The sequence below is a fragment of the Protobothrops mucrosquamatus genome, unplaced genomic scaffold (assembly GCF_001527695.2).
Source record: "Protobothrops mucrosquamatus isolate PMUCROS unplaced genomic scaffold, P.Mucros_1.0 scaffold_146, whole genome shotgun sequence".
Classification (NCBI taxonomy): domain Eukaryota; kingdom Metazoa; phylum Chordata; class Lepidosauria; order Squamata; family Viperidae; genus Protobothrops; species Protobothrops mucrosquamatus.
The window spans coordinates 444,755-468,222 of record NW_015386222.1 but is presented as its reverse complement, the minus strand read 5'-3'; the positions used below and the strand labels follow the sequence as shown (position 1 = coordinate 468,222).

Here is a 23,468-nt window from a genome sequence, read left to right as displayed (position 1 = left end):
ACCTTTAGGCACCTGTCTTTCAAGCCACTTATTTATACTAATCTGAAATGAAGTGAGATTCTGGAAATTACAGAGGAGCGCTAGAAATTGAATCTACAATTGTTACTAATTTTTAGACAACAGCGTTCCTTTTCTACATCTGAAAGGAAGCTTTTGCCACTGAAACTGACACTTATTTACACATCAGATTCTTATAGAGCTACCCACAGGGAAAGTTGTGCAAGTCTCCATTTTAGAGTTAGAGAACGGCTTCCAAAGCATGCAAAAGTGACTACGCCTTCAGCTGCTGGAGCGATGCATTTTTTCTAGATATCCCAAGCCGCTTACCTACTTTCATTCAACTAGAAGGCCCTGCCAACATTTACAGAAGAAGTAGGGTTTTTTTTCCCCTTTATTCCTTTGTGAAGTTTTATTCTGTTGCTGCAACCATATAATTTTAAAGAATGGTTGTTCAGAAATGAATTAGGGACACTGTACTGCAGATTATTTCAAAGCATACATTCTTGAGAAGCTATTCAACTGTGATCCAATGGTTGATCTAAAAACTGCTACAAATATGATTATACTGAATCTGCATTCTGTGGAAGTTAAAGATCTACATAGTGTTATAGGAATGATAACAGCATTTTCCAGTAAGTCAGCAATAAATACACAACCTTTTTCCTTTATGACCATAGGTTTCAAGAAATCCAGCTATCAGAGAGAACTCTGGCCCACAGTGTTAATCTCCACAACTGTTTATTACCTTCTTTAGAACTGATGCCTTGTATAGGTTTGCCATCTTATTGATCCGGAAAGCTTCATATTCCATCTCTACAGCACATGCTAGAAGACCTGAACTAAAACAGATCCATAGTTTGAGCAGCAGTGGCTGAAGGCATTTTTCCAAATACAAAGGACATGCTCCATGTTTTCTTATAAGAGGCGTCACCGTACAATCCACATTGAAACAGTTGGCAGTTCCAAATTATTACCTGAGTGCAAAAATACTAATGGCAATTGCCTATTCTTCCCCAAATAAGGAGACAAGAAACAATAACTTCAAGTTATATTTTCCCTTCAAATATTTCTAGTTTATTGAACAAGTACTTCTAACCTGCCTATTTCTTTTTGCAGTACCATGTATTTGCATGGTACATTGCTACCCTCTGGTGGGGACAAAGGGAATTGCACTATTTAGATCAGAAGAAAAGATGCAAATATATAATCACAGTCATGTAATTTATCCAGTAATACAAGAAGGACCTCATAACTGCCTACTTTGGTTCCAATAATGGGATCTGCTGGAGAACCAACACAGTCATCCCTAACAATGTGCATATTTAGAGCTTTAACTTGAAGCATGATGACATTTGATTTAAGCAAATACTCTTAAATTTTTGCATGATTCAAAATATGGCAGTAGTATGCAAGTTTAATCATTTATAGACTGTCTTTCAGCAAGATAAAACAATTCCCAGGACAACTTTAGAACAAAAATAGCAATAGTAATAGAACAAAAAAAAAACCCATCTAAAATCCCCACAGAAGTTATTTGTTTTCTTAGCTCTATTAAAGACTAATATATGTAAGTGTTTTTTGTTTTTATATATATTTGTGTGTGTGTGTGTGTGTGTGTGTGTGTTTATGATGCACCCGGTCGGCCCAAATATGGGAAGAAGAAAGGGTATAGCTGGCTGATGAGAGCTAAGGAGCTTGAAATAGCTATACCACCTTTCCTTTAACTTTGTTAGCAATCCAAATTTAACATACATACATACATACATACATACATACATACATACATACATACACACATACATATATATATATAAACAGTAAAAGAAGAATTTTAGAATAAATTAAAACATCTTGCCAATAGATCATATTTAAATATCAGTTAGATTCAATTCCATCTAATTCAATATCAGTGCAGGACCTACACAAGTGAGTAGTAGTTCCTTCCCTATCCAAATATTTCACCTGGATGTGTCCCTTGCAAGGGCCATGAAGGAAAGGCTGGATGAAACCACACGGAGCAGCCGGAAGCCTTATACATAGCAGCTCTTCTATGTAGTAGAGAGCTCTTATACTTGGTCTGCTTCTGTGCCCTTAACTTAAGTCTGAGTGGGGCAGGGAGGAAAAAGGATCCAAAGAGGGCTCTGGGACTCTTCCACCAAATTGGATTAGATCTACCTATCTGTCACTGCTGCCGCTTGCCGGTTGGTGACCAATGCTTCTTCCAGCATCCAAAGGCAGTGTTCTCGAGCCTAAAATAAAAAGAGGACATATGGAAGTGTGTTCCAGTTGTGGTGGGAAAAGGTACCATCCTTGCCAAATGTGTAACTTAATGTATGTGCAGCAGGATACTATCTGTCCTGCTACCCCAATAATTGTTCCAGGAGTTGGGGTTACAGCATTACAGCCAAAGCCTACTTTTTGCTTATTAAAATGAAGTAAGAAGTAAGAAAGAGCCCAATACAATAATTGTTTGGTGTACTCATCGAAATCAGGGTACTTATGACAAATTGCAATATCATCACTAATTGATTTTTTAAAACATGTTTTAGGGCATAAATAAAAAGGTTTCATAGAGTCGGGATGATAAGGACTGGAGAAGTCTATATACCATGGTCTAAACAGCTAAGACAAGTTTTTTAAAAAAAAAATCAGAAAAAGAAATACAAATTTATTAACGGGACTCTGAAAATACATTTAAAGCACTCCCTGGACATTTTTTGGTGTGGTGGTTACAGAATGGTTTCTAGACCATTCATAAAGTTGAAATAAAGCACGGGTACTAATAAAAAAATAACCATGAAGACATTTCAAAGCTATAAATCAATACCTGCGTGTGAAATGTTACATCACACTGGAGACAAGTAGTTCAGAATGAACTGAACTGCACTGCATAAAAGCTGGGGCTAAGAGCTGCTATGGTTCTTTAGGTCTGGATGTGGAAGAAGCAACGAAAGAAAGAAAGGTACCTGAACCCTCATCACAACATGAATATTCAGGTGAACAGCACACAGATTAATTTTTTTAACTGAATGAAGAGATTTGCTCCACTAGTAGTAAACAAAGTAATCCAAAATAACTTTTAGAAATCTTTCTACATTATTAAGCAGATCTAATATTAAAATGTCTCTGTCTTGCTTTCAAAATTCCATGCATGAGCGCATCTGGTGGCGCAGCAGTTAGAATGTGGTATTGCAGGCTGACTCTGCTCACTGTCAGGAGTTCAATCCTGACCGGCTCAAGGTTGACTCAGCCTTCCATCCTTCCCAGGTTGGTATAACAAGGACCCAGATTGTTGGGGGCACAATACGCTAACTCTGTAAACTGCTCACAGAGTGCTGTAAAGAAACAGAGTTGTAGTGAAGGGGTGGCTCCACCTAAATTTTGATTGATCTTGACTTTAACCAGGAAACATATCTGTGCTATATTTTTCTTCAGTTAGTCTTCAATTTGAATATCACAACTTAATCAGTTGACAACAAAGAATAAGTAGACTGCACTAAAATAATCTGTCTTGGAAAAAAAAATCCACTTACCTTTACTGTAATTCTAGCAATTTTCCTACTGGCTGCATCCTTCAAGGGACAATCACTGTCTATCAAAAGGAGTAAATATAGAAGCTAAGTTAATAATTTCTAATGTGTTGCCAAACTTTTCACGGATGGGAACTATAACTGTATCAGATTGCAGCAGAACAGAACTCTTTCTGTATACCTGTGTGTTTTGTTACTTCACTAACCCATGTCTAGATTTTTTAAAACTTTCTCTCCCAGCATATGCTAGCCTTACACTGGAAGAATTTGTGTGGCTCTCTAAGGCTCTGGGTGTTTCTGGCTTATATCCTGTTGGCTGATGCATGTGATGAAGATCCATCTTATTAGCGATCTGGAAATCTGCCAGTTATTTCATCTTTGGGGTAGATCATAATGAAAGTGTATCCTTTTACTGATATTTACCTACTATTTATTATGCTTTGTTTTGCTTACATGTTTTTAGTTATATCTGAAATTTTCAATAGCATAAAAGCCATTCTGAGGCCAATTAAAGGAGAGGCAGGGTTTATTTTTTTCTCTCTCCATGGTCATTAAGTGCCACCGATGTCACAGAATCAATTAGGCTGTCTTGTATGGCATCTTACTCATAATGAGATAGCTCTAAAACACATTTACATAAGGCCCAAGCGCCATCTATATTTATCACAGAATGGTTTCCAGAATGGTATTTGGCACTGAGAAAGCCACAAAGTTCTAGTGAAAGTCTGATTTAGCTATTTTTGCCAGAGTTGGGTTTAAATCCAAATGCTTTAGCAAGGAGCTCTTCATAGGCCAGTGGTGGCGAACCTATGGCACGGGTGCCAGAGGCGGCACTCAGAGCCCTCTCTGTGGGCACGCGTGCTGTCGCCCCAGTCCTAGGCCTTCAGCTGGGTTTTATAAAACCTTTTCGCTTTAGGCCTCTCCTGCCATGTACAAAAAAAAAAGAAGAAGTTTCAATCAATCAATTTCAACTTCTCACGGGGAAAAAAAAAGATCTTGCAGAATTGAAATTGATTGATTGAACTTTTTAGTCCCACCCAGTCTGCTGTTACCACCACAGCCACGCCCACCCAGTGGGCCACACCCAGCCAATGGGCCACACCCACCCGGCACCTGACGATGCATAAGTGGGTTTTGCGTTGCAGTTTGGGCACTTGGACTCTAAAAGGTTCGCCATCACTGTCATAGGCGATTATACTATCTGTAGTTCAGTCCAAATGGAATCCTGGGCTTAGTAATGTCATATACAAAAAGCCAACAGTGTTCTAATATCCATTAAGCAATCTTCTGGTGGTAAATTTTAAACCTATAAATGATGCAGGCCTACAGTAAACAGAAAAACTGAGAAGAATTCCAGCAACTACTACGTATAAAATGCAAACTCCATTTATAATGAAATCAAAGTCCAAATCTTTGCACCTTTTTCTTCTATCTGTGTGATAAAAGAGGCTGGAAGCATCTCTCTTTTGAGCAGGATGAACAGTTCCCACCTGTTCTACATTACTGTAAACTACCATCTATTTTCAGTTATTTACTTCTAACTCTACCAAACTATCTCTCATACTAGGGTTTATGCAGGCTAAAGCATTGATTGACTGATTATTTGTCCCCAAGTTGGAATCAATTGTTAACGACCACATGGATCAATTTTCTCCTGGACACAGTATCCCCACCTGATCCTTCAGATCTTCCAATATAGCACCCATTGCTGCTGTTAACTGAATCCCTCTATCTTACAAGGCTAAACTATATGGAGGCTGTAATTACCGTCAACTCTTCAGAAACACCCATGAAAACTTTATCCAAAACTGATATTTGAAATGATTTTTACCTGGAGGAACAAAGTTATCGTTTTCAGATTCTCTGCTCTAAAGATATAAAAAAAGAAGGAAATTACAGAGATTAAACAGAAACAACATAGGAAATGTTTTTAAAAATACTGCATGCTAAAGCTTAACTAAGAATATGAAACTTGAACTCAAAAAACCCAATGTATTTAAATAGTTAAAAAAAAAAATTAAACCAAATAGGGTTAATTCTTTGCCAAACAGGATAAGGGTTAATAACTGAAGAGTCCCCTAATGCATTTGGCAATTACGATAATTTATCTTTAGCTGGTTAAAGTAGAGATCTGTTAAACTTAACATCTACAGTATCTTCATCCTACATTTTCTGGCCTATGCAAGTAAATTTTGGATGAATATTACTAGGTAATATTCTAGTCATATAGAAAACAAGAAAGTGGTTAGAAACAGAAATAATTTAAAACTGCAGTCTCACAGTTGAAGAAATCCTATTCTTCTTACCCCTGACTTGAGCTCTGTGCTTGGCCTTATGGGTTAAGGTACCAGGCTAGAAATCTGAAGAGCCTAAGTTCAAGTTCCCCATTAGGCGTGAAAGCCAGCTGAGTGGCTTTGGGCCACTTACTTTCTCAGCTCAGCCCACCTCACAGGGTTCTTGTTGTGGGAAAAATAGGAGGAAGGAGTATTACGCATGTTCACTGCCTTGAGTTATTTATAAAAACAAGAAAGGCAGGCTATAAATGAATAAATAAAATTAAATGATTCTCAGTATGCTATCCAAATTCAGCGGCAAGGTTTCCCGCTATTTTGAAATAGGAAATGCATGAAAATGCAGCACAAGGGCTGGCAATTCCCTAACAGGCTCTTAATTATATATTTACAAAAAAGTACATTGAAATTTAATTGATTTAACTGATCTTTAATCTCTAGGTACAGTACATTAGAAAAAAGCAAATAAAATAAGTAAAAATAAATTATTCTGAAATGGCCTGTCACAAGATTTCTGTGGTTTTATCAAATGTTGTCTAAAATCTTGTCCACTTTAATCTTTGATTTTTAAATATAAACTACTGTCTTTGATGCCTGCTGTTTCTACTCTAAGCCCTGAAACAATTCTCAACTATTTCAATTTAAAAACAAAACAAAATAAAGACAAAATCCCACTCCTACATGGTTCTACCTATTTTGGATGCCTCTCACCCACATGCTATCCAGCCTCCGGTCACCAAAAGGATGCATATATCAGTGATGAAGCACTAAATCTACCCTCAAAATATGATTCTGAATAATATCCAGTTTTTAAAGCAACTGAATGAGTTTCTTTCTATTAGTATTTGTACAAGGTTTAGTCTTAATATTTTAGATCAATTCTGAAGTCTTATTGTTTGGGGAGTAAGTTCAGTTTAACTCAGTGTGACTTATTTAGGAAACATATCAGGATTGCATGACATACCCAATCCAAACATGTATAGGTGAGCCTCTAACTTCTATAGAAAGCCCTTCCACTTACCCTGCGCAACTTCATCTGTTTGTTATAGAAAATGTTCCATTCCTTTTTCTGGCTGTCCTCGTTAACTTCACCCACACTCCTGGTATCTTCATCATATCTGAATAGTAACTCAGAAAGAGTTGGAAGTTGAACAAGAGAGTCATGTAAAATTATATCAAATTTTAAATTAGGATCAAAGGCCAATATTCTAGGCATCAGGATTAAGCATCAAGATGTGGACCGTTGCATAAACAAACAAGATTGTAGTTTTACTACAGAGTAAAATGTATTTTGTTCATGTAAATAAGGTTACTAATTGCATTTGTTGAATCAACTATGATGGGCAACGTGTTACATTTCAAGCCTATTTAGAAGTCCACTAACTTAGCCAGCATGACAACTGATGAAGGTTGATAGGATCTGCATTGCAACAACATCTCTAGAAGGTCACATACTGCCTGCCCCAGCACAAATATAATGGAAACAATTTTGTGTAACTATGTAATGTAAGAAAATGCCCTTAACTTTTATTTAGCGTGCTGCAAAGATTAAAAACAAATATTAGAGTAAGCTGTTAAGATAAACACTTGGCTCTCATTCTCACTCACAGGAAGAAAGTGATGCTGAATGTATGGTTAATTTTCCAACAGAAATTATGAAATTATCTTTTTTACCGACAAGAGTTGGCAGATTGTTCTAAGAAAACTGTCATTTTTTTCTGAGCATTTTTGAGGATAACATAAAGTCAATTTGGGAAGCATGAGCAGGAGGGTCCTATCCCACACATGGACATGTTCCTTCTCCCTATTTTAAGGGCCTGCAGCCTTCCCTTAAGTAAGGAAATAGAAAAAGGCAGAATAATTGTGCAGCCCCACAAGGGCGAACAGCAGCTTTTACTTGCAACAGGTTTACACAACTCAATGCATTCTGAGATCCAGTTTAATCTTTGTATTAAGAGAATTGCATAACTATATTTAAACATGTAAAAACATTTCTATAACAATTTTAAACCATATATAGTTCTTATTCTCCTTATTCTTGATCCTTTTGACTTCCAAACTTGAACTACAAAGAATAATTGTGCACTCTACTGAAATGACAGATTCATGAAGAGGTTGTGGTTTTTGAGATCATCACTTTAGTCCCCTTATGCAGAAAAAAAATCTCAACTTTTGTCCTCTTTAGTCAGGAGAATAATCAAAGTCACCAAAAGGGGAAAAAAAGAAGAGCAGTTCTTATTTGTCACTAACAACATTGGCCACAAAAATGCCTCTTCCCAGTTAGTTAATGCAGACCTACCTTTCAAAGCCACCACAGCCTCGCTTTCCTCCTCCATACAGCTCAGGGTCACAGGCATTCCAAGATGAAGCAGAAGGTCCAATATAGGTTCTACTCCAACTTTTGGTACTATGCTGTAATGCTTCCACTTGCTTCTTCACTGCTGCTGGATTCTTACAGTAATCACAGCTTCTGTTACATTGGGGAACCTCATCTCCAAAGTAGTTGGCTATGGCAGCATGACGACAACTAACAGGCAAACAGGCAAAAGAAGCAATGTTAGATTGGGGGGGGGGAAGGAAACAGAGAAAACACTTTTTTTACAGTGGTTTGGAAGGTTCAGAGACTTTCTGAAGGTGGCCAAGTTAAAAATACTCACAGGATAAGGACACAGTGACACAAAGAGCATTATATGCTTTCTATGTTTTCTAGACCACTGAAAAATGCTAGCATTCTATTTTGAGATTATTTGAGTATACAGTTTGGTAACTTTAACGATCTGATGACAACCTCTCCTACTAATCTCTAACCAGAAATTATAAAGGCAGTTATAACACATCAAAACCACAGGCATTTAAAATTACACTGAGGACTTGTTTCAGGTTTGGTTCATATTAACCTTTCCCTCCATATATGTTTCTTTGAATGTTGTAGGGCAGAGTGTCAAGTGGAAAAACATGCTGTGTACTGTTCATGTCAGAGGAACCACCTAACTGGCTGAATGAATGGAACTGTCTGTACAGACCATAAAAGGTCAATAAAAAGCAGTCCTTGTTGACTCGGCTAAAAGATACCTTTGGGAGAAGGATAAACTATTTCTGTTGACAACATTAAAAAAAAAACAGCAGGACAAATGCCAATGAACCAACATTCTCGTTTCCATCCTTGCCATTTAGCACAGGCTCTTCATGAGGTGGAAATTACTATTTAATAGTGTCTTTCAAAAATTCTTTTCCTAGTATATTAATTTCCAAGCACATCACAAATGCAGTTATAAACACATAAACTGAAGATATATTTTGTCTCATTCTGCATTACCCCCCCAAAAAATGTAGGGTTCATTTTACCAATGCACTGATTTAAAATATTCTTTTGTAGCCTCATGTTTATTACACAGCATGTCCATTAAGAAATGTACTAAAAGGAGAACACCAGTTTATCATTTCTGCTAGAACTGATAAGTTCTTATATTTCTTACGATAGGTACAATATCCTAGGTCAGTGGTGGCGAACCTATGGCACGGGTGCCAGAGGCGGCACTCAGAGCCCTCTCTGTGGGCACGCGTGCCGTTGCCCCAGTCCTAGGCCTTCAGCTGGGTTTTATAAAACCTTTTTGCTTTAGGCCTCTGCCGCCGTGTGCAAAAAAAAAAAAAGTTCAATCAATCAGTCAATTTCAACTTCTCGCGGGAAAAAAGATCTTGCAAAGTTGGAATTGATTGATTGAACTTTTTAGTCCCACCCAGTCTGCCGTTACCACCGCAGCCACGCCCACCCAATGGGCCACACCTACCCAATTGACCACACCCAGCCAATGGGCCACACCCACCGGGCACCTGATGATGCATAAGTGGGTTTTGGGTTGCAGTTTGGGCACTTGGTCTCTAAAAGGTTCACCATCACTGTCCTAGGAGTTCACCTGCAATATTTCTAAGCACTGGCGCTTTTCCTTATTCCAAATAATATGAAAACCAAAAACATCTTCCATTTGAAGACAAGCTTATGTTGGAAAGATATGAACCATGGTAGCAGAGCATTTTTGTGGCATTTAAAAAAAAGCCTTTTGAGGCATTTCCCTACTGAATTCTAAGGAGGAGGGAGTAAAACTTTCCAAGAGTCAGGACTATTTCAGCAAATGTACAGATAAAACAAACACCTGTTTGTGCTAACACAGGATGACATAGTACCCACCAGGTTGAGAAAGCTGTATCTGTACCAGATACTCAGTTGTTGGTTTGAAATCCCCGAATGTAAAAAGTTAGGATGTGGAAGAGAGAAAAAAAATGCTACAAAGCTACCCTTATCAGATCTGCAAAGTGACACTGACTCACACTGTTCTTGGGCTAAAAGAAAGCCTCTTTTCACAACCAATGAAAGATTATCCGGTTGAATTTTTTTCTTCATGCCCTTCTAGCAATTGCTAGCATTACCCAGCTGGAAATGCTAAGAGTCTTTGGCAGTCCCATTTTTTTTCCTCTCTCCAGAAAAGAAAAAAACAAACAAAATATAATTTGGTTATGCCAGGAGAACAACTTTGTTTTTTAATTATTAGCACTCCCACAGGGCTTCCAAGGTAACAGAGAAGAAACTCAGTATGTACAACTAAAGCCATATTCTCATCTTTAAAATGATACCAGCTAATAAAAATGCAGGCAATGTTTTTAATTAGTGGTGAAGGCAATGGAGTTACAGATTCAATTCAAAAGGTCAATCTCTGGCAGCGTTACAAGAACTGCCTGGAGTTGCCAGTTGGTTTCTTGGCTAGAAGGGACTGATGGTCTGTCTTAGAATAGTCAGAGCGGTTTTCTTTGGAATACTTTATTCATGACCTTAGGGCAGCAAACTCTCTACAAAGTGTTAGATTCAGGCAGGGGATGGGAGGGAGGGAGGAGGAGGAGGAGGAGGAGGAGGAGGAGGAGGANTCTCTCTCTCTCTCTCTCTCTCTCTCTCTCTCTCTCTCATTGCATAAATTGGGTCTTTTGATTCTTTTTCATGGGGTATTTCACAGGAAAAAAATAAGCCTGCAAAGATCTTCTTCTATCCTGCTGTAGAGGAAGAGCCTTTCAGTTATCTCTTCAATTCTGTTGATTTTACTAAGGGCAAGTCATTCTTTTTCTAACACCAGTCACAAAATTAGCAGTCTCCAGTGGTGTGGAAAAGAACTCAAGAGTTGCCCAGACAGTGAGAGAAAAGAGCTGAAGAAATTTCTCAGATGCAATCAAGAGTTACACAAAAAGTTGCAACAACTCTTGATTTGGGGAACCTTGTGGCAATAGTGAGACTCCGGTTGTTGTTGTTTCCCCCCCGCTTCTTGGCGAGCATGTAATATGAAACTTTACATCTCCAGGACTACTAACAACAAAAAGAGAGAGTGCCAGCACGCATGCACGCATGCACACGCAGGCAGAGAAAGCAGCTGGCTGTCAGTAACAGGGATAAGAGAAACAGAGGAAGGATATACCCGTTGAGAATCAAAAATGCAATGGGAGCTGGTATGAAAGGACAATGACAGAAAAAAAAAAGGACAGAGAAAACAGAAAGTTCTTCAACACCGCTGGAGAAAAGTTCTTCTCAAGTAGAATCACAGAGGAAGACCGATCTCTTCAACTTACAGTTATATAGTAAGTATTTGTAAATGGAGCTTGCCAGAGGAAAGTGTGTAGAAAGGACACACCGGGGCAGGGGACTGCTGGGTGGGGAGATAAAAGCTTTTTGCTAGGCTGGCAAAGTTGTGCGCTGCAGGAAAAGTATGCTAACAGATCAGTTTCTGCATATTCACTTGTATTCTTATTTCTTAGAAACTCAGCACCGAGAACTTAAATTGGTAGCAGGAAAAATAGCAACTACTACTTGAGCACCCACAGTCGTTTATGCAAGATAAAGGAACATATATTCCTTGCTGGTTTGAAATGTATGCATTATCCTAAACAAACGAACTACTACTATGAATTTAGAAAATATTTTCAGGAATTTCCCAGTCTCAGTTTATATGGCACTTTCAGACAATCAGCTATAGATGTTCAAGGAATACTTTGGAAGTTGCCAATCCTTATTTTGCAGCATTTTTTTTCTGAGAGGGTGAAATCTTTGTCTTCAGGAACTCTATTGCTGTTGCACAGCCACTGAAATTTGACTCACTGAAATTGTCATTGTACCAAGTAGGAGAATAATATCAAAAAATTTTATGTTTTCACTTCACTCTCCAGCAGTGACAGAAGGGAAGATAGCTTTTAACAAAGTCAGTTATCAAGGAGTTCTATGTGAATTTATGTTGATGTGTAATTTATTATTACCGTTGTGTGTAGACAACGTAAAGGAAAATGTTTCAGCTGCTCATATTGCATTACATTTAGTAATATTCTTTAGAACGGTGACACCTTTTTCTCAGGTTAGGTCTGCTCTAGCAAATAGCGGAGACACTATGTTTGTTTGAGGACGGAAACCCTTCTTTCAAATATCTTATGAAGCGTGCATAGCCAAGCAGAGTATAATTTCAGAACAGACTCGTGTTTTAATGGAAATCTGAGCTTATTTATTAGGAAGCACTGGCCAGGTTAGTGTGGTGTTTTTGAGTAATGCAGGTATTTGAAAAAAGCAACTGGATCAATTAGTGACATAGTCACAATGGGCTACCTCATGGAGGTACAATAAGGAACACATTCAGTTCCAAAATGATCAGCAGTATTAATGTTTTGCCTGTCTGCATATTCAAAAGCATGACATATTTGCCGATACTCATCCGCCAATACTCCTGTTGCTAACCTTTCTGGATTGGCAAATTTCTGTGTAAGAAAAAAAAAACCCGAAGCATTAAAAGGGTAGCTGCCAGAAACCTGTAGGATGACATTCCAAACACTGTGGATAATCTGTAAGATTCCTCCGAAAAGCTTCAAAATAAGACCAGCCCAAAGCTCTGATAAATTCCACAGTAAATTTGACCTAAAGAAATCTTGGCACAGGCTACTGTATAATAAAAAATATGGTTGTTCTCACATTTACCCTGTGCTAACAAATAAACCTGGGTACTCACCTAACATCACCTAAAAGTTAATTTTACTGTTCACTAAGGAAGATCTGTATTTGAAAGAGGCCAAACATGCATTGATTGGCTTGATCTAATACTATAAATTGATTTTTTCTTATTCCTATTTTTAGGGTTATACATATATATACTACATTTCTTCATGTAAAAGATTTCTAAATCTTTTAAAAAATTACAGCTTTTGAAGCTTATTTTATATTTTGTTTGTAACAAATGTGGTTAGTATGTTATTATTGCATCCTGTAAGTTGGCCAAAGGCATCAATGTAGTTGGCAGCATATACATTTTCTAAATAAATACATATAAAAGCAAATGTTCCAATACATTTCTTACCCTTCAAGATACTATAACATACATAGTTATTTTAACCGAAACAGGTTATCATCTTTAAAAGATTTAAAGAGAGCTTTGAATCTGAAGAGCTTTTGCCCAAGAAAACAAATTGTGAGAAAATTGAGGAGGCTTGTCTAAAGCAGACATATCAAACTTGCGACATCATGTGACGTCACGCAATGTATCGGGAAAGTTTTGCCATTGCCAGCAATGGGGTAGGCGTGGCTTTCGCGTGACACGTCCGGCCCGTGGGCTGGCAGTTTGAAACCCCTGGTCTAAAGGAAAGAAAAATGTTTTTTTATAAAGGAACATTGAGGTACAATTTGATATTTTCTTTCAGGTTATATCCAAGCCTGGCTTCACCAGCACATAATATCAGCTTCCAGATAATACCAATAACTAGTACAATTTTCACCTTTCAACTATAGATTTTAAGCACCTACACAGCAGTTATTGTTTAGAAAGGTAATAGTCAGTGTGGCAGAAGACTAACTATACATAATCTGAATCCTAGTTTGAGGACTTCCAAACTGATTTTCAAAATGTAATTGAGAAATAGTAATTTTCTCCACGATCTAAAGTGTTATAGGGAAATTAATTTTAAAAAATGAGAGGCCCAGGCAGCTAAGCTGCAGAAATTTTTTTTAAAAAAGGCCTTCTTAGGAATTTGGCATTAGCTGTAGTTTCAAGATAGTTTGTAACAGCAGCCCCAAACAAAACAAACAGACCCAGAAGTCTATAAAAACAGAGGCAACAGTTGTCAGACTACATTTAGTTAGGAACAATACAGAACAAAAACCAAAATTTTGCTGTTACCAACTATATAAACTACAGCTAATGCCAAAAATAATAAAGTGGGGTATAAAATAATAAATAATACCATCTGCACAGATCAGTCATTTAAATTTCTTGCCATTATTGCTTCTACATTTTTTCTGGATAAATTTTCCACTTGTTAATTGTTCTTCCATAACAATCTAGGACTAAAAACTAAAGTTTTTCTCATTTTGAGCGTTGGCAATATAGGCTTCCAAAACACAACACTATTTTTTGTATTACTTTTTCTAAATATGCAACAACAAAGGCCATAAATCAGAGGTTTAAAACTCTATTATTACCCTTGATCCCAGTTTAGTTAACTGTGAAATATGGGATAACTCATAGTCTCAAACCTTCTGACTCTTGGTCATAAGGTATGTGACAACGTAAGAAAGAATTAAATAATACTGTTACAGGACTCAGACATTGTAGAGAGGATCATTTTAACCATATAAGGTCTCTATGCTTAAAGTCGAACAATTTGTTCAAACACATCAGAAAGCAGGTTTGCTTCGGTAAGGATTTGCCTTACTGAAATACTTTAGTTACTTTTGGTGGAGATAAAAATTAACCCTTTTTTTCCCCTTTGTACATGAAGCTAATTAGGTCAAACTACTACTAGTGCAATGGCTCTACAATCACTTCTGGGTGACAATACAGCATAAAGTTTCAAAGCAGTCTACAGTCTTGATGAAAAGAAGCCTCAAGCTAAATACTCCACAGTAGGACCTTTTCCAGAATTCCCTAATTCACCTTAAACCTTTGATACAAATTCAGGTTCAGTGTAGATGCAGCTGATCTTAGGGTGATCTTTCTTTCTTTTTTGTAATCTGTTATGCAATGCATTTAGAACATTCAGCAAGGAGGAGGTGACAATTAAATTACTATTAATTTTTTAATTAAGTAGGAAAAATACTATTGTCTTTCTCTAGCAAGACCTCTTGCTGCTGTTAGCTGAAAACAGAGAATGGAAGGAAGGCTAAATAAAAAAAGAAGATTCCAGAGAAGGCTAAAAGACAGGGAGGAAAAACAGTCCAACATTCTGTGGCCAAAAGAAAAGAAAAGCATTCAACATTTGGCCAGAAATGTGTGCAGCAGCTAGAAGGAAACATGCAATTTAAAACACATGTCTCAACCTAAAAGCCCTTGCTTGCATTGCCAGCTGTCATGTAGTAAAGAGGCCTCTTAGTCTTCTAAAGTGGTATTTTTCAGCCTCAGCAGCTTTTAAGATACGTGGACTTCAACTCTCAGAATTCTTCTGCCAACAAGCTGGAGTCCCCACGTTTTAAATTGCTGCTCTTAAACACAACTACCAAATGGCTTTTACCAGGGCTAGGCACAGCAACAGGCTAGTAAAGTATCATTCACTTTACAAAAACTTTGAACAATATCTAGATCAGGGGTAGTCAACCTTGGCTCTTTTATGACTCGTGGACTTCAACTCCCAGAATTCCTGAGCCAGCTAAGCTAAGCTGACTCAGGAATTCTGGGAATTGAAGTCCACGAGTCATAAAAGAGCCAAGGTTGACTACCCCTGATCTAGATGAAACATTAATACAAAAAGGTATTGTCCTTTATTTCTCTAAGTATTTGGACTTGATCCCTTTTGTGAAAATAACACTGGCCACTTCTTGAATATCTGTATCATTGTACTCACTTTAAGAGACAGCACTTTAAAACACAGGTGTCAAACTCGCCGCATCACATGACGTGTCGCGATGTATCGTGACTTTTTCTGCATTGCGGAGCTGGGGTGGGCACGGCCTCCATATGATGCAGCCGGCCTGCGGGCTGGCAGTTTGACACCCCTGCTTTAAAACAATGGGTAAAGCACTCTCAGGCCATAGTAGAAACACCCCAGTAAATATCTGAATGCATGCAGATGACCACAGCCTGCTGATTTGTTATCCAGTGCTGCTTCTTGAGGAATCAAAAGCAGCAATAATAATCCCCTAATTCAGGTTATTAAGGCAAATTATTAAGGCATTCTGGAATATGTGCATACAAAAACAGATACAAAAACATTGTACAAATTTTTGCTAATTAAAAGAGCTTTCCTTATTTTCCCAAATGGGGCCCATTCTCAAACCACTCCCTACAACAGACAAGCTTTGTTCAAAGGAGTACATTTAAGAAAGGCTCTTTTAAGCTAGTCAGACCATGTTGGGCTCCTGCACATAAGGCGAGGAAATGGACAATGCATTTCCCACATCCAATTGTTTAGTATAAGCAACTGGCAGTTTTATTAAAAGAATGTCACTCTTAGATTCCCCCAAGGAGCCACTAATTCTGTGGCTTAGAGAAAGACACACATCTTCCCCTAATCAGTTTCCTCTCTCTTTAGATTTTTGGCAGCACAGAAAAGGGATGTATACATGCCTGAATGAAAAACTTGCCTTTTTTTGTGGAATAAATATAATAGAGAAAAAAAACCCATGCTTCATCTCACATGCCAGCTACTCAGTTCAATGAGAGGGGATTGCAGTTCTCAGAGAGTTCAGCTAGCAATCTCCAAGTCTTTCTGCAAGTTAGAAGAAATTACAGAGCGAAAGAGAATTTGAGAAAATCAGTTCTGTATCACATTCTATTGGTAGTTGTGGGGATAAAATTATAAGCCAAGAATAAACAAACAAACAAACACACACACACACACACACACACACATAAGAGCCTTTGATGGGATCATTCTCCTAGAGAAACTATTTTCCCCCATGTAGTGGATGCCTATGCATATTTTGCTGGCAAAGGCAGGCAAATGCCAGACTGAACATCCAGAGAACAATACAGCTAAATAAAATCCAGATTGGACAGTAATGAAACTTGGTAAACTACATAGCTTTATTTTGGTCGAAGAAATCACTATAATTATCTAAATCATTCAATTATCCAGATCATTCAGTCTTTTGAAAAATTTCTTCTCCTGCCCATTCCTATTTCACAGGTCACATACAGAAATTGCCATTTGGCAGGCAGGCAAAAAATGCCAAAGCTAAAGCTTCAAATAAGTTTTTAAAAGTGCCAAATTAATCTTAGTTACTTGTTCTAATCAGTGCTCTCAAAATATTGCATTCAATGTGAAGGAGAATTATTCTATTCATGGCCTTCTGATATTTGGATAGAACTGGGAAAAGTATAGCTAACCAACTATACTTTTTTTCAACGAACACAAAGACAGTATAAGTACTGGTGTCCTAATTCACAGATGGCTATAAATGTACTATGCTTATCATTACAAGAAGTTATTATAGCCTCCTTAACAAGAACTTCAGTCATATTCTACTCATGCTATAGGTTGAAGATTTTTCCCATACAGGTAGTCCTCGAGTTACAAGTGTAATAGAGCCTGCTCATTACACTCATAACTTAAAAACTCGTAGAGTGAATCTCGTACCTCAAACGAGATTACTCCCTTGCTCATTAAAACGCATGTTAAGCGAACATGAGGCATCTCAGGGTGGGGAAGGCCAGAGGGCCTAGTGATAGAACAGGCCTCCAAGACCTCCCAAACCCACTAAGATACCGCATGTTTCCCCCTCCCTTCCTGCCACGCCAGACTCACCTGGAAAAGATCCGTCTCCTCTCTGCTGCGGTTCCTGCTGCTGCCTAGATCTAAGGCCGGGGAACACTTCCGTGCCCCCCCCCCGTGGCCCAATCCGGGCTCTGGGGGCCCTTTCCAGGCTGCCGCCGCCCACATCTGCAGCCCCCTCGTGGCCCGATCGGGCCTGGAAAAGGCCTCCGAAGCCCAGATCGGGCCATAGGCGGGGGGCACAGAAGTGTTCCCCAGCCTCAAATTTGGGCAGGAGCGGCCTGGAAAAGGCCTCCAGAGCCCCGATCCAGCATCGGGAGGGCACATGGAAGCACCCCCCATCTTTGGTTCCATTCTGTTGCAGAGAACAGAGGCCTAAAGTACCATGAGATCAGGCGAGTTCAGTTGCGTGAGATCTTGCCCCATTGATCTCACGTGATCTTGCATTACTTTAGGCCTCTATTCTCTGCAAATGCACCAAAGGCCTGGAGCACCCACAAAAGCAAAGGATCTTGATCTTCACAGGGTTGAAGGCCTGGTGCCTAGGGAGACCCGGGGCGGGGGTGGGGAAGGAGGGAATAACCAGGGTGAATGTTGCTCATAAGTACGAACAAATGCCGTGGTGCTGCAATATTCATAACTTCGGGACTTGCTCGTAAGCACTAGGGGGCACTCATTATGTAACTTTGAACGAGCATTAAGTGAATGATTGTAACTCGGGGATTACCTGTAGTAATAAAATGGGAGGAGTTGCCCTGTGTATGAAAAAATAACTGCATCAGAGCAGCAATCTAAGTGAAAGAACAGTAGAGAGCATCTGGATTAAAATAAATGGCTGCATTAACAAAATCATATTGTTATTGGTGCCTCTATTCCTAACCAAGGAATTTGGATAATACTTTACAAAAACAAATTGTACATCTTTCAAAAAGATACAGTAATAATAATGATGGAGCAGTTTAACTGCCCCAACTTCTGTTGGAAGAGCAAACCATGTCAACCATGGACCTTGCATGAAACTTATAACTTGACACTAATTTTCTCCTTCAGAAAGTGGAGGAGAGTAGAAGATGTTATTCTTTACTTGATATTATCCAACAAAGATATGAAAAAAATGTGCAATGATGGAATTTGGAGATGGCAAGATTTCAGAGAAGGGATCTGATGCATGGCCATCCAATTTGATCTAGTGAGACAGATGGACAATCTTAGGAAAAGACAACCCCACAAATAACCAGGTCCCATGCCATATAGGAGATAACCAGCAACCTGAGCTACACTCAAGCCTTTATCTCAGCCCCATCACTTCCACAACCATAGAGTGCTATGGTAAGCCCTGAATGGTCACTGAACAAATGGTCATAAAGCAAGGAATGCCTGAGCTCTCATGATAACCAACTGTATATCACCACCCCAGGTCGCGAGAGAGATGCTGTTGTCATTCTTGCCTGGTGTCTGGAGGCAATCAAGGTCTTGTTGGGAGCGAGCACACTGAAGCTGAACCCAAGTAAGTCAGAGTTGCTGTTTTTGCCTCCTTAATGGGCAAGCAATACTTGGCAGAGAACAGGCTCACCACTTGGGGTCCTTGTGGAATTGCAGCTCCTGCTAGAACAGCAGATGGAAGCTGTTGCCAGAAGGTCTTGTGTGCCAGCTATGCCCTGAGCCTGGGACAGAAGACCCTGGCTACAGTACAGTAACTCACTACTTCATCACTACCCAGTTAGACTACTGTAAGGTACTCCATTTGGGACAGTGTTTAAAGGCTATTCAGAAATTACAATTAGTTCAAAATACAGTGACTCATAACCTCTGGCCTCCTGGGGGTGATAATATACAACACTTGGTTTTCCAGACCTTGCCTTGGTTGCCTATTGGTTTTCAGGTACCATTTAGGGCATTGTTTTCAACCTATAAAGCCTTGTATGACTTGGCACCTGGACACCTGTAGGACTGCCCACTCAAACCAGTAGTGCCTCTATGAAACAAAGGTAGAGCAGATGCCGACATTAAGTTGGTGAGGGGGCTCTGCACAAAACAGTGTATTTCACTTAGTGGGGTCTTCGGATCAATAAGCTGCTGTCAAGGATAGTGAACTTCGGAAGAATGTCTTCCTTCTATAGACATATTCTGGAGAAAGATGTCTGCTCCATCATCAGGGTTCGGAGAGAAGCAACCTAAAGGTTGAGGATACCTACATATCTATCTGCAATTCATTACCACCTGACAGGAAAGCATACAAGAAAAACAAGTTTAAAAACATTACTATAGCATACCATTATGTAAACAAAATATTAAGATTGCTTTACACTGTAATGAATGAGCTGACCTGTTATTGCATTTCGCTGAGGAAAATGGCATTCAAAGAGAATAAATCTAGCTTAAGAACAGCTCGTTTTTAAAGTGGCTGAATTTTTCTATGGAGAATTGTTTATTAATGAAATGGTACACAATAGTGCATAACAGTGCTTATTATGTATTTTGCTTGGAATAAGCAAATAAATCCATAATTTTGGCTTTAAAAGCTACATCCAAGTGGAGAATGAGAGGAGTTCTCCAAATTCCCAACCATAATTTATAAAAGGAAATCTAATGCAAAGTTCCCAACTTGTTATTAAATTATCCAGTTCGAGAATATGCTTTATATGCAGTTCACTGTGTTAGTCTAGCATTTTTTCATTGCTTAATAGGTACTGCAATGGAAATCTACATATAAAAATAGGCTTTGCAAACGAAGTCTACATCTAAAAATATCAATATGTACAATTTAGGAAAAAATAAGTCTCCTTTACCTACAATCCCACAAGCCAACATTATCATATGCCCCAAATTTTTCCTAAGCCATGCAAGAATACACTTTTTACTTTCTCATACTAAATCCTAAAAACTTGATTAGATTTTTCCCAATTCAAATCCTTAAGTTTGCTTTTGACCTAAAATTGACATTTCACATATGAAGGTCTGAGTATACTTGGAGAGTGAATGCTAGAAATATAGGTAGTCTTTGACTTATAACTGTTTGTTTAGTGACTGTTCGAAGTTATAACGGCATTGAAAAAAAATGACTTATGACTGGTTTTCATACAACCATTGCAGCATGCCTGTGGTCATGTGATCAATATTTGGGCACTTGGCAATTGGCATGCATTTATCACAGTTGCACCATCATGGGGTCATGTGATCACTAACTGCAACCTTCCCAGCCAACTTACAAGCAAGGTCAATGCGGGAAGACCAGATTTTGCTTAATGACTGCATAATTCACTTAACACCTGCAGTGATTCACTTAACAACTGTGCAAAAAGTCGTAAAATGGGGTGTAACTCACTTAACAAGATGCCTTGCTTAGCAACTGAAATTTTGCGCCCAACTGTGATCATAAGCCGAGGACTACCTGCAACCACTCTTGTTGGCCTACAAATAGTGGGAGTATGATACCTTCATAATCAATTGAGCTTTTAAAAAATTTTCATGAATTGTTTTCTCTCCGCCTGCAGGGTTTCAAAATTTGTCTTGCCTTTTACAAAACGATTCCTTGCCTTTTACAAAATTGGCAAAGCCATTCCAACATTAGCTTAATTTCACATAGTTTGCTTCAGAGCTTAATTCCAATGAACGTGCATTAAAATCACATGCTGAATATACACATTTTTCCTCTGACATTTTTATATCTTTTCATGCCCGAGCTATGGCTTTCTTACTGTAACATCTACACTGTGCCTTCATAAAAAATATCAAACTTTTGTTTTGTTTCATAAATATCTGGTAGTTCTTTAGACATTACTCATTACAAATGCATGGAACAAATACCCTAATTCTAATTTTTAATCTTTTTTTTTCCACCTCACTTTAAGCATGATATAGACCTGGTCTTGGGAAGCCTTGAGAAGGGGAAGGGACCAATTAAATGTTAAGGTAGGCGAAACAGCAGCTCAACTGTGAGAACGTAAAAAGTGTTTAAGATTAATATGTGGAACAGAGAAACTCTTAAGAGGCTTTCAAGACTCTGCTACTAGGTCCTACGACAATAAAGAGCATTTCTAGGATCCCTGCTATCCCATTTCTTAACTTTATCTAAACACCAATCCTTGTGACAATTAACAGAGATACAAACTGATATTTTATGCACTGAAGAGAACTCCCAGAACCAACTCAGCCTTATAATATTAACACGACTAATGTCCAGAATGAAAAAAATATTCTGTACATCTATAGAAAGAAAGAAAAACTGTGCAGAGCGCAACAATTAATACTTATTTTTGAGAAAAAGCAGCAATTTGTTATCTGGACTGATCTGCCTAATAGATCAGGTTTTTACAAGCCCCTTGGAAGCAGCATGGGAGCGATCCTCACCAGATGGGGCAGGCTTTACCAAAGGAGGGCATCTCACACAGAGAACACTTGCCATCGTGTCCCTCATTGTACCTCTTGATCGAATATGAATATAAAATATAAGATTAAAGTGATAAAACCAAAGTACTGTATTTCATTCTCATTCCTTCTTCTTAGTTTCAGTCAAAAAACAGCATAGAAAACAGAAACAACCAAACAATAGCACCATGTCAAAAATATCTCCAATTTATAGCTGGACAGTATTTAATCAAGTGGTTTCACAAGATCTTTGTTTCTTTGTATATTCAATGGCTTTATCATGACATCAGCTAAATTGTTTTCTGATGGACAATAAATTACGTCTATTATATTTTCTTTCACTGCTTCTCTGACATTACAATATTTTATGTCATCAAGCTTGGTTGTGGTTTTTATTCTCTCACCTGTTGCCACTTGTATATATGTTGTGTTATCTTCAAATACTAGTATAGCTCCTTTCACTTCAATATCCAAATCCTTTAACAATTGTATATACCATGTTAACTCTAAACACAATTCTGACAATGCTATGAATTCCGCCTCAGCTGTGGAAATGGCAATTGAAATCTGCTTTCTAGATTTCCAATCAACTAATGTGTTTGCAATCATTACAACAAATCCTGACACTGACTTTCTATTTTGTACATCATTAGACCAATCACTGTCTACAAAACATTTCAATTCAAATTCATTTGATGGCTGCAAATGTAATCCAAAATCCATGTTTCCTTTTAAATAACATAGTATTCCTTTAATTCCTAACCAATCTCATTGTGTAGATTTTGAGCAACTAACCTCTATACCAGTGATGGCGAACCTTTTAGAGACCGAGTGCCCAAAAACCGGCCCGCCCCCGCTCAACCCACCTGCACCCGCCCTGCTCCGCCCTCCACCCCGCCCACCCTCAGATCACCCAGGCGGCCCTGCAGTGCCATGTTAGCCACGCCCTCTGCCTGCGCCCCGCAGCATCATCTGCTGCCCAGCTGCCATGTGCTTGGCTGCGCTGCTCCGCGCAGGCTGCACCCGGGGGTGACTCTCCTCCAGGGGGGCTGCTGGTGTGGAGGGGGCTGCGGGGAGAGGGAGGCTGGGACGACGGCGTGTGTGCATGCCCACATAGAGGGCTAGGAGTGCCGCCTCTGGCACTCGTGCCATAGGTTCGCCACTACGGCTCTATACTATACTTCATCATTCATCAAAAGATTCTTTTTATACACCCATCTTCACCCAACAGCTTTTTCTCCCTCTGGTAACCTCATTGGAATGAAAACTTTGTTTTTGCATATACAACATTTCTTTATCTATACCCTCTTTCCATTTCTTTTGTTCTGCCAGAGGTAAATTTAATACTTTCTGGTAATTTTGGGACTCATAAAAGATGTTACATACTTTTACCTCCTCAACTGTGAATTTTTATGGAGGAACACCTTTATTTGCTCTTTCACACCTCCTTGGAATAAACTGTTCCTGTTTCACTGGAATCTCACTCTCCAAACATTCCTCTGAGCTATACACAGACCCCAAGCTACTCTTGGATTCCTGTTTAACTTGCCTTTGTGAATTCACT

At 38.7% G+C, this 23,468-nt stretch overlaps 2 protein-coding genes across 4 annotated transcripts in view; one reads left to right on the top strand and one right to left on the bottom strand.

Moving 5' to 3' along the window:
• The window catches only part of LOC107290228 (ATP-dependent DNA helicase Q5-like), a 34,803-nt gene extending 12,176 nt beyond the window's left edge, over positions 1-22,627 (bottom strand). Inside the window, exons 1-9 of the mRNA XM_015819096.1 lie at positions 22,309-22,627; positions 14,764-14,840; positions 12,450-12,598; positions 8,121-8,348; positions 6,843-6,939; positions 5,362-5,398; positions 3,534-3,592; positions 2,176-2,249; positions 746-839 (exon numbers count right to left, since the gene is read on the bottom strand). Of these exons, the coding sequence (XP_015674582.1) occupies positions 746-839; positions 2,176-2,249; positions 3,534-3,592; positions 5,362-5,398; positions 6,843-6,939; positions 8,121-8,348; positions 12,450-12,598; positions 14,764-14,840; positions 22,309-22,627 (1,134 nt within the window). The remainder of the gene's footprint in view (positions 1-745; positions 840-2,175; positions 2,250-3,533; positions 3,593-5,361; positions 5,399-6,842; positions 6,940-8,120; positions 8,349-12,449; positions 12,599-14,763; positions 14,841-22,308) is intronic.
• The window catches only part of SMIM5 (small integral membrane protein 5), a 33,618-nt gene continuing 21,364 nt past the window's right edge, over positions 11,215-23,468 (top strand). The window contains exons 1-3 of one of the 3 annotated variants that reach the window (XM_015819195.1): positions 11,215-11,437; positions 18,954-19,043; positions 21,388-21,448. The gene's annotated coding sequence lies outside the window, so the exon portion shown is untranslated. The remainder of the gene's footprint in view (positions 11,438-18,953; positions 19,044-21,387; positions 21,449-23,468) is intronic. The other 2 variants (XM_015819203.1, XM_015819219.1) reach the window with 2 other exon arrangements.